Source organism: Aphis gossypii, chromosome 2 (assembly GCF_020184175.1).
Source record: "Aphis gossypii isolate Hap1 chromosome 2, ASM2018417v2, whole genome shotgun sequence".
In the NCBI taxonomy this organism is placed as follows: Eukaryota; Metazoa; Arthropoda; class Insecta; order Hemiptera; family Aphididae; genus Aphis; species Aphis gossypii.
Genome location: NC_065531.1, coordinates 81,183,924 through 81,196,203, shown reverse-complemented (window position 1 = coordinate 81,196,203; position 12,280 = coordinate 81,183,924). Strand labels below are relative to the sequence as shown.

General features: G+C 23.5%; 1 protein-coding gene across 6 annotated transcripts in view; it reads right to left on the bottom strand.

Annotated features, from left to right (window-relative positions):
- Nucleotides 1-12,280, bottom strand: part of LOC114121361 (cGMP-specific 3',5'-cyclic phosphodiesterase) — an 83,026-nt gene that overhangs the window by 14,014 nt on the left and 56,732 nt on the right. For all 6 annotated transcript variants that reach the window (XM_050199269.1, XM_027983657.2, XM_027983655.2 and 3 more), the window contains 2 exons: nucleotides 2,795-2,953; nucleotides 2,068-2,157 (listed from right to left, as the gene is read on the bottom strand). In XM_050199269.1, the coding sequence (XP_050055226.1) occupies nucleotides 2,068-2,157; nucleotides 2,795-2,953 (249 nt within the window). The remainder of the gene's footprint in view (nucleotides 1-2,067; nucleotides 2,158-2,794; nucleotides 2,954-12,280) is intronic.

Genomic DNA, 12,280 nt, shown 5'->3' with positions numbered 1-12,280 from the left:
TAAATTAAAAATTAAAAAGTTTAAAAAATTCATTCAAGTAAAGAAAATGAAAATTACATAAAAGTACATTTTTTATTCTATAGAAAATATTTGAATTTGATTTTTAGGTTTAGAACTTTTCTAGTAAAAAAAAAAGCAATAATCTGAAAATGTCTAGCACAATTTATTTTAGTGTAATTTATCCTTGAATAATGCAACGATCCAGTTACTAAATTGTCTAAAGCTATATTTTACAAAAAAAATATAGTAAATAATATCATTAGCTATAAAACGTTTAGTAAAAGCCAAATTATTAATAAATTTTGGTCTAAATTGAAATAAAAAATAATATGTAAAATATAAAATGCGACGTGAAATTGTTTCGTTTTTAAATAAAAAACGCCGCAGGTTGTAAGACCCAAAGCGGCAACTATATTATAATATGCATAATATTGAGATGATAAATTGCAAAAATAATCTTTTAGTAAAATATTCGTTCTTAGGTACTTAAAATAAAGAATATTAAGTAAGTTTCTTTATTACCTACACTCATCGATTTAGCCTAAATATTGAATTATTATTATTATTATTATTATTATTATTTTTTTTTTTATAAAGAAAAGCATTTTTGTATTATCGTATTTATCATACTAACTAGAATAAAAAAATCACTTTTTAAATCCATAATAGCATATTGAAAAAGAATATGAGTATGTTTTACATAATCTTTAGACTATTTTGGCTTTTGGTGTAATAAAATATAGTGATGTATATATCACTATTCACTAATATATGACTATATTGTGAGAAAGGAATATTCTGTATAAAAATAATATTACTTTTCACATCAATTAAATTACTCTATAAAAGGTGATAATTAAACACGCATATTCTCGAAAAGTATATTAATAAGTTTATGGAAATTTTATAACACCATTGCACTAATTATACATATGTAAGTACCTACCATGTTTTCTTAGATTTTGAGAACGCTGTGGTTAAGTATATTACTACTTCAAATTTTGTTTATTAAATTTTCAATTAATGAAAAAAAATAGGATGTATAAATTATTATTTTATACATCAGTAGTAGCCTACGCCCCACACACCAATTTTTAGATTGATCTGGTAAAAAGTGCTTCTCGCATAATAAAATATCACCAGTTGACAGAATTGCCAGTTGTATAAATATTACATTATTTGGTGTTGCACTTAAAATGTTTAATACACCGGTACAACCCATTCATTAGTCATTAATGCATTGATTCAAATATTTTACGTTAACAGTATTGTTCGAAAATAAAAGTAAGTCATTCATCCGCATAATATTTGTATAAAGCCCAACTGAACGAACATTAATCACATTTTTATTTGTTAATATATGATCTACCTAATATATAATTCACAGGGGAAAAAACGTAGTTGTACAAGTAAAAATGCACAACAACCAGTTGCTATTAGGTACACTGAACGATAAAAGTACATTATTTTGTCATAATATTATACATTTACATATTTTAACTGAGTAGATTAGTATATTATTGAGTGTAGGTTATTGAGTGATCCATTTAATAACACAATATAACTTATTTATTTCAGTAAATTTATTTTTGAAAATAATATTACATTTTTATCCCCAAAGGTTTATTATTATTTCTTTTATTACCGTCACTAATTTTTAATTTCACACTTCGATATGAAATATTTTTTTCTGTTATAATATTAAATTATCAAATATCGAATCAGCGGTTTATTATTAATATGTATACAACATTATATTCGTAGGGAGCCTATTATTTAGTGTTGCCGAGTGGAAAAAACGGGAAAATCGTTTAATGCGTTCTGTGGATTTGTATTGCAGTAAACCACTCAACCACTCATTGATACTATTAAATATGCTTATTGCTCATATAACATTAAAATATAATCATACCGACAGAATATAAAACCTAAAATATTTAGTTTATATTTATTCAAACTACCTACATTTTTTATTACATTTTACATGCATCGACTAAATGTAAACGAATGTAGTGTAATATGGATCACTCAATATTTAATATTGTAGAGAAGATATTGATCGCTTACTTGATTTCTCTGGAATTCCTGTATAGACTTTTCGAACAGTTGAGCATTTTGTATTCCGATTGCGCAGAACGTCAGGTACCTCTGGAAAATCTACACACGCAAATGAGTCAGTACAAATTATAAACGTTGGTATTATTATTATCGTATTTATCCTTTTTGAATAACAGTGAAAGACCTGTGGCTATAGGTACTAAATAGTGGCACGAAATAATAATACATGAAATAATAACAACATACGACTACGGTCGTCAATCGAACCGATCGGGCTTAAATATACAGGATGTGTATCTGTTATAGACGGAAATTTTGAAGAGTCGAACCCCTTTTTATTCCGCTCTGCTCATATAAACTTTAAAAAGGTATACTTGTACGTTTATAACAACTATAAATATATACAGAAAAAAAATGTTGTTTTGATACAACTCTAAATTATCTAATATATATTCCTCAAATACGTAAAAAAATTTCAAGAAAATTAGTGTTTATTCCTAAAACAATCACACTGTACCTATAATGATGACGTGAAATTGCGATTGTTTTGAAGTATATATTGTTCATAACTATTATTATTATTATTAATCGAACCGTACAACGACAATGATAACAACAACAACAACAACTACTACAATAATAATACCTAATTTAATATTATAATATACCGTTATATTATTGGCTGCCCGTCGTTTGTATTCAATTATAATAATATTAAATACGTATTATTACTTGCCTCTACGTCGTGTTCGGTAAACGAATGGCTGCCGTCGGTCTTGTTGATTATCTGAGCCACTCCGATCACGTCGTTGTCGTAGTTGCAGATCGGCACGCACAGTATCAAATTGGTCGTGTAGCCCGTCATGTGATCGATTTCCCGGTTAAACCGTGGGTCCTGTACAAACATGTAATATTATTATGTATCAATGAGCATAAAAAAAATTCTCAAAACACACAAGTATATACAGAATGATCACTGATCGTGAACAACCCTATCGTTTCAATTAACTTTGTATCTATTCAAAATTCGGTGATTTGATTGGTGACAAGCTTAAGATTCCAAAACTCGGAATTTAAAATAAATGTATAATATTGTTAGATACAGTGGGAGTGAGTGTAATCGGTGAATCATTCTGTTTATTACACTATTGTAATATATAATAAAATCTGTTATGCATTTGTTTTTGGGCCATTTCATTTTATGAGTTTAGAATATTATTATTATTATTATTATTATTGTTAGATAAACCGAACACGGCTGCATAAACTACGCGGATACACGTATAACATAATACACATCGAAAGGTCTGATGTACTAAAAAAGAAATGATCAATTCGTACTTCGTAATATAATGTATTATGCATGTAAATATCACAGTGGATGAAATATAACATGCAACCCGGAATAATATTACGACTACATGACGGCATACTGTAGCTGAAACGTGTAAAACGTGAGCTTAAGACTTTTTTATAGGTATGTAGGTACCAGGTATACACGTAATAACACTATTATCGTTAAATTACTGCAGTCATTATTATTTCTATTTTGTGATGTATATGTACTGCAATGCTGAATAAAGAGCGGTTGTTTCGAAATCGATTCATTATCAGACATCGAAAACAAAACAAAAACATGACCATGACATACGTGTGCTGTAGATATATTTATTATACATATTATATTGTTTCGCCAATAGCTTAAACGATATTCTATGTTATATGAACGTGAGCGCCATACGTGTTTAGAAGTCTACATTTTGATTTAATAAGAAAATATCGTGTAATTTTGTTCAACGGTAATAAAAAAAAAATCATTTTTTTTTACAGTGAACACATATTTTTCTCTTAAAAAATGAATACATTTATTAGGTATGCGAAATTGCAAAGAACCCAAAACGGGATAAATGTTCAATTAAAATATTTTAAGTACCTACTCTTTTAAATTTATATGAAATTCTAGCTCGTTGAATATTTAAACAAAATAACAACATTTTGAACAGAAGCCTTTAATTAAAAATATTTCAATTTTGAAAAACAGAGAAACATGTAAAAATCGTAGTATAATAAATTAAGAGTAGTTAGAATTCTAAAGCTCAAATTTCTAAAACTTTGATAGCAATTTTTTATTCATTTCAAAATTATAATGATACCGTCAGTTTCTGAGAAAAAATAATATTCGAATCGACTTTTTTAAATAATAATAACAATAGTATAATAAACGTAATAGCAATATTAATTATCAATATACACAATTATATTGTATATTAATTTAAAATTTAAGCATATTAATATACTTAAACATCAAACATAATAATAATAATAATAATAATACAATATTTCAACACATTTATAAAGATATTGTTTGTAAAAGTAAATCGTTATGAATGTTTGAATGTTTACAATCAAATCATATATTTATTTTAGTACCTATATTAATGTTTTTAAGAAGTAATTGTATTGAATACAAATTATTTTAATAATTGTTTAGGTACATTGGGTACGTTTGGTGTTTTTGTTTTAACCTTTTAGTTTATAAATCAGTACAAATAACATAAAAGTGTTTTACTGAAATTGTTTAGTCATTATTTACTTCAAATAAAAATTAAAAATTGTAATATTTTATTCAGTATGGAATATATAGTATAAAAATCATATATTTATGACAGCCCTTCAGCCTAAATTAAATTTAAAAATAAAAATAACATATTATAAAGTAACTATCTACATTTAAATTATATACCTAAAGATACCTATGTAGTTTTGTTTAGTAAAAAATTAAGTACCTTAATTTTTATGAACTGTACAAAGTGTATAGCTTAAATAAATATAGTTGTCTAATCTGCTGAATAGTAATAGTTGAGTATAACTATTGTCATCTAACAAATTTTTAAAATTGACATGTAAAAATGATATGCATATTGTTGAATAAGAATAATGATTTTGAGCTGATTATCAGCGTACTTAGTAAACTAAAAACCTATATTTTATCATACATTTATACTGCTATTATAATAATTTATTTTAATTTTAGCAAAAATTAATTTAAATAATTTAAAGTTGTCATCGAGTACCTATATTATTAAAACATAAAAAAATAACCTAATAATAGTAGTAAAAATTATCAAGAACTTATTTGAATTACATTAAAATAACTAAAACTGTTATTTTTTGTTAAAAATATTCAATTTTAATTTAAATGTCTATAAAAAAAATTATAATCAAAATGTTTGAAGAAAAAAATATTAAATAGATTAAATTTGGTTCCAGAAACCAACCTCAAAGTTAAAAATTGAGCATTTATTTTAATTTTAAAAAGACACAGAAATAAAAAGAATAAACATCATTGTAAACTCAGTAGAAAATATTAGAAATATTCATAACTCTCTTCATAATACAAAATAACTATTAAAATATTTTTATAAAATCAGTTTATAATTTATAACACTCTTTACTTAGCAATTCGCTGTAATATTTCGTTGTAAATATGAATACAAAAAAAAATTAATTTGGTTATAAAACTTTCAATTTTCCTAAATCTGAAAATTCATTAAACACTTTTCTAGAAATTTATTGAATAACAACAACAATATTAATAAACACGTTTTATATTGTAAAACACACGCATCAAAGCATCTACTTAAATTGTATCAGGTCAATATTAAAAACAAACTCAATAATTAAACATAGTTACTATTACTATACTGGGTAATTCTTTTATCGAAAAACACTTATTATTTCAAAATCTATTAATGTTTTTTAAAATATTTTTATTACATAATTTAATTGTATACTTTTTTGAACGACAGCATTTATTTTTAAATTCAAATTCTAAAGCAGAATATTTTTTCGGAGTATTTCGATTTGTAAAAATCTTTATAATATTTTAAAATGATAAATGTTGTTCTATAAAAAAATCACTTTATATAATTATTAATTATACACAAACAATACATTTTATTATAATCCAGGTGCATGTAGAAATTTACTCAGAAGTACCATGTACACCATGATTCGAACAATTTTCTTGAGGATTTTAGTACTTACTGCTAAATATTTTATGTACACACCACCGCACTCAGTCCTATCCAAAAAGTATGTTTACTCTGGAGACGTTAACTCCCACGTAAGTGTGCCAGTGGCATTGGAGGCGTTCCGTCCTATTGATTAAACTATATATATAACTTGACTATAGTATAGTGCCATCCGTAAAATTATTCACTCATAAGCGAGGTTTCAAACTCACGAAAAATTATAAATTTATAAATTTAAGTAATTTAAATGCTATATAATTAAAGATTATAATATGCACTAACAGTTATCAACCTTAATGTTAAACTTGTCATCGTAATCAGTATTTTTCTAAGCTAAGAATGTGGATTATAATTACATTATGTATTCGGTTTTGATCAGCTGATATATTTTTCATACACTTCGAAATATATTTTTTTATTATTATTTGCGCAGCCGATTTCAATTAAAAATACTATACATTAGAGTGTAATATAGATGCATTATGCATATTAGCTCAATCTTATAATAATGCACAACATTGTGAATTTGTGTTCAGCAGTATCCATTTTGTCATTAATTTTAACTTGAAGGTGGATTTATTTATCAGTATATTCAAAGTTAAGCATAACTTAAGAGTATAATATTCTATATAATAGGAGAGCGTCAATATTGGTAATCATTTTATTGTACCTATAGTTTATGATGTTTCAGCATATTTTAGTAAAATTAATTGAATAATTTACCATTTAATATTGTATGTTAATCTAATCCTTAATTTATTATTCACTTAAAAATTTAAATATAAATAAAACCCTATAAAATAACCCAATTAATATTTTTTCCTTTTACATTTTTTAGTAGGATAATTTACCCCAGTTAAAAATAACAACACAAAATAATGGATTCTTCTGAGCTCACATTTTCTGTGTTACGCTTTTGTATTAAGAATACGGAGACAACACATGTGGGACATTGTGGGTGTAGTGAAAATATTATAAAATTTATTGCAAGTAGAAAATACAGAGAAAATATCACGTTCGATTATATTGGCGTTGTATAAAATACGACATGACATAACTTTCATACATAATAATATACTATTATAAATTCTGAACTCATAACTAATATACAAAATAAAATGAATATAAATGTTACAATAATTATTATATTCGTAACATAAACAATAATATATATGGTAGCTATTATTGATGACATGGATATGCATTGAACAAACCAATATTTTCAATTATTAAGACTTAAAATCAAAAGCATAATTTCTTTAAATATTTTATTTTTTATATTTTGTATCATGACACACTAAACAATTCAACTTTCCAACTATATTATGTTATATTGTTATGAATTTCTTTTAGAATTTTTCAAATATTGAATCCTCTTTTCTGTATTCATAATAATATAATAGTGAATTTTAGATTTTTCATTTTATGTTAGGGTATATTTGAAAATACATTGAAAAGTTTCTTAAGAGATAACTTCAGTTTAAAATTTAAAATTTCACTTGAAAACCTTAAAGTTATTATTAGTTTTATTCTGTGGGTTTGGCAACACGAAAAACTTTTTGGTTTAAGTTTTTCGTGGTTAATATTACTAAATATCTATATTGTTAGCTTCATCGAATAGGTATAGCTGTATACAATTTTATGCTAATTTTAATGTATCTACCAAAATCAGTGTAAAAGTTTAATCAGAACAACAGTCCAGTTTTATTGACGAATAGTAAATGTACTTTATTTAAAACCCATTATCGATTTACAATATTTTTCTGTGTATATATAATATAATAATAGTACGGTTTGATCATACAATAAGATACAACATTATTATCTAAACAAATCTTATTTCAATTTACGCGCAAAACTTTTAATAGTTACTCAGTTATATTGAATAATCTTCTTTGGAAATGTATTTTATTATTTTATTATAAATTTATATTTATATACTGTAAGTTATAACGATTTAAGAGAATGATCAAAAATTAAATATATGATAAACAAAAATTGTTTAGGTTGTGACTATGATCATTTTTTCAGAAAGTAAATTTTTTAAAGTTTTTTACGTTGGTTTAGTTACATTTGAATGTCATCATGATCCTAAAAAATTATTTCAACCCACAAATATTAAAGATAAGTTGTTTAGAATATTTCTTAACAAAAAACTTTAAACTTTTGCCATTTTAATGTCATTACATGGGTACTTTATTGTACACATTTTGAATACTAGCCAATATATTTGTTTAGAGTATATTATTTTTATGATAGTTACTTGGCCAATATACGAATCACCAACACTAAGAAAACCATATTTGTTATTTGTATTTCATTTATTGATATAATAATTAATAATTATTAGAATATTAATTTTATGAACCCCCCTCCCCCCCCCCCAAAAAAAAAAACAAAACATAATAATATTAATATCTTTTTACCTAAATACCATAATTCTGCATGCAATTTATAGAATTTTCTGTGACAATACAATCTTCATTTTTTTTCAAGCAAATTGATAGGAAGGAAATTTAATTTTTAAAATATTTATATATAATAATTGTATATGTAGGTACTTGTATAATTTTAAATTTAAACAAGTAAAGTTTGATGAACTATTTGTATTTGTATTTTAATGATAATAGTACGTAATGATATGTTTTCAAGACTTAGGATCTATGGTAATTTTAAAATAATAGTAATTAATATTAATTTATTACTAGTTTATATATTTTTTATACTTTCTAAATGGTTAGATTATATTATTTAAATATTTTTATATTTTATGTAAAATTATATTAATGGAATTATTATTATTGATACATACAATTTAATGATCTGCTAACTTCAATTTCAATTAAGATGATTTAATATTTTGGCACAGAATGTCAAAATCTATTCAAACTTGTTGTTTAATATGTTTTTGAATAATATGATAATCACAATAATAATCTTGATATACTAACTATACAAAAAAATCTATTGTTACATATTTATCATTTTCATAATTTAATTAATTCTCAATTTTTGTCACTCTAATTATTAAACTTGAATATTTAAATAGGTATTAGGATAATGATATTATGAATTAATTTAAATTTACAAATTAAAATATAGTTTTTAACATTATAAATAAAGTAATGAAAGATAATTAAAAATGTTTTTAATGAAATAAAAATACAAATTTTAAGTATCCTAATAAATGTATATTGAGGTGTTAACTGGAAATACATTTCTTAGATTAAAAATTACTTAAACTTATTTATTTATTATTTTTTTTTCAAAAAAGTTTGACCAAAACATTATTGAAATATAATACGCTTTAAAAATTTATGGACTCGATAACTTTATGTCATTATAAAAAAACTTTCCTCGTATAGTTTCCTTAAAATTATGTTAAAAAGTTTTTTTTTGCGAGTACTTGAAAAGTTTATCCACTTTATTCTCTATTCCTCTAAATCATTATACTTGTCATCCCTGAAGATTAATGTAATAATAAATACAAAACTAAAATAATCGAAATTATAAATAGTGTTTTTAGAATTATCAAACTAAAACGTTGAAAATATAACACATTATTTTGATGTAATGTTTTTGTTATTTTAGAGGTTATGAAAAATATTAAATCGTTGGTAAACATTTCACATAGTATAACATGAAATTTAAATCTCAGAACTTAATTATAACAGACTTACTTTTATAGTTTTATGGTTATATTTTATTGATACCTACTATACGTATACAGCACGCCTGTAAATAATAATGGAATATACCATATTTTATTACATCCTAAAAATATTATATAATATATTCATTTTATTTTAAAAAGTCTAATTTTAGAATTGTGTATTATCAGTTTTAAAACCATGTTTATGTAGTGAAAAAATGTGTATTCTAATTTCCAGTAAATAAACCTAAAAAAAAAAACTAAAAATAATGATCGAAACCAAATTTTAAAAATCATTAAAATATAAACTCATATAACATACATATTTAAAAAAATAATAATTTTAGTAAGTCTGTATATTTATTGTTATAAATAAAACTGTAAGAAATATAAAAGGTTAATTTATGAAACCAATACAAATGTAAAAAATAAGTAGCAGTGGATTGAAAACGATAATAATTTAATAGAATTTAATACCGAAAAGATAAAATACAAACTAATAGAACTATTATCGTTTATCGTAACTTTTGAACTTTTGGAAACGTATAATTTGGTCAAACTGTTATATTTAAAATGTATTGTAACCTTTTTTTTTGTTGTTCATTCGGTGAATTTTTGAACCCGGGCCAATTTAAGTATTGTACTTTCATAAAAACTGTACAAGTACCTATACGATAACCACAAAAATCTGTAATGAAAATGGTAATTACCAAAAATCGTACGTTGTACTATTCAACTATTGGATTCAAAATATGCGTTCGCCATTGATAATGACAGATAATTAATAACGTAGGTACAGGACGGACAAAAACGCAACAATACCATTGTGATGTGATCATCCTCCAATAGGTAATATCCGCGGGCTGGTATATAATGCAATTTAATCACTCATTATAGATTTACGTTTGTCACCTGCTCACTATTTTCCAGTTTTATATCTAAGTATTTTTTTTAATTTCATTATTAAAATTCGTTGTACTCGTATTTAATGGGACCTACTGAAATATAGGACAGGGATTTTGACATACCTATTTTCATTGTTGTGTGTGTGTATGTGATTAATAATGTAGCTACGTAAGTGGAAAATATATTTTTACGTAGATATAGTGTCTAGTATTTTTTTTTTTTTTTTTTTTAAATCTTAGAGCTTTTTTTAAAGAATTTATTGTTATGAATCAACTTTAGCCCAAAATAATGAAATAATGAGTGTTTTTACCGAAACAAAAATAAAAATAGTAATAAACGAATTGGTATAATTAGAGATATGATACAAACTAAGATTATAAATAGAAGCGCATCGAATCGTATACTCTTATTAGTCATTCTTAAAATTTCTTATTTTTTTTAAGTTCCTGGTAGTTAATTTTTATTTAAGATTCTAAACGAAATGTATTGATTTTACAACGATGTGTGCTTTTTTTGTGTCATCACTTTTTAGAACAGTAAAAATTTTTCAATTTTAAACTTCTGGGGTGGTTTTAAGTAGAAATTGAATCTAGTCAATACTTTGTATGATTAAAAGTAAAAAAATACCTAGATGATAAAGTAAGGAAAAGGGCGTTTTTACGTTAAATTAATTTTTTATTAAGAAAATATATTTCTACATTTTGGTGTAATCCAAAAACGAATAATCATAAATACTTACATTTTTTAATATAAAGTCATTTAATTCATCAGTGATCAAAATCATTATACTTAAAAAAATATAAGTAATGTGTATTAAAATAATTATAAGATCTTTAATTTTTAAAACTCAAGTTAAAACATTTATATAATATTTCTATACATCAGTACCTCATTCTAGCAAAAACTAAATTTTTTTTTAAAAAAAACAAAAAAAATATTATTTATAATAATAGTCATTTTAAGTTTAAATTTTGGACTAAATTACAAATTTAAATGTTGAATAATATTGCTCATAATATTTGACATAACTTGAAAACATTATTTATGTTGACTTAAAACTATATCATTATTCTATCCATTAAGAATTTTACATTGCAAATAGTAATTAAGATTAATTTTAAGATGTTACCTATATCATGAACATATTCACACTGTTCTATGATATGGCATTGACTTAAAAGTTAATAACAATAATATATTACGGTATTAATAGTATTATTATTATCATAATAATTAAATATTGTTAATATAATAAATAAAATGTTTTTAGCAATAATTAAATAAACCTATAACTATAATACTCATAGTCAAATAAACCATTGAATTAAAATTTAACACATTTATTATTTAATAAATTACACTTAAAACTTGCTGTACTGCAGAGCGGTACACATTTCTTTATCTTTTAAGAATATTTAAGAATATTAAAAATGATTTTTTAATGTAGGTATCATTTGATAGTTCCAACGTATTTTGAAATTGTATACAACTTTTTAAGTATCTAAGTCCTAACCCTAATAATAATATATATATATTATATATACACACATAATGTATAATATATTACATATTTTATTATATTAATCAGACAATATACGCCAAACGCATTTACTATACTCAGATGGAAAAT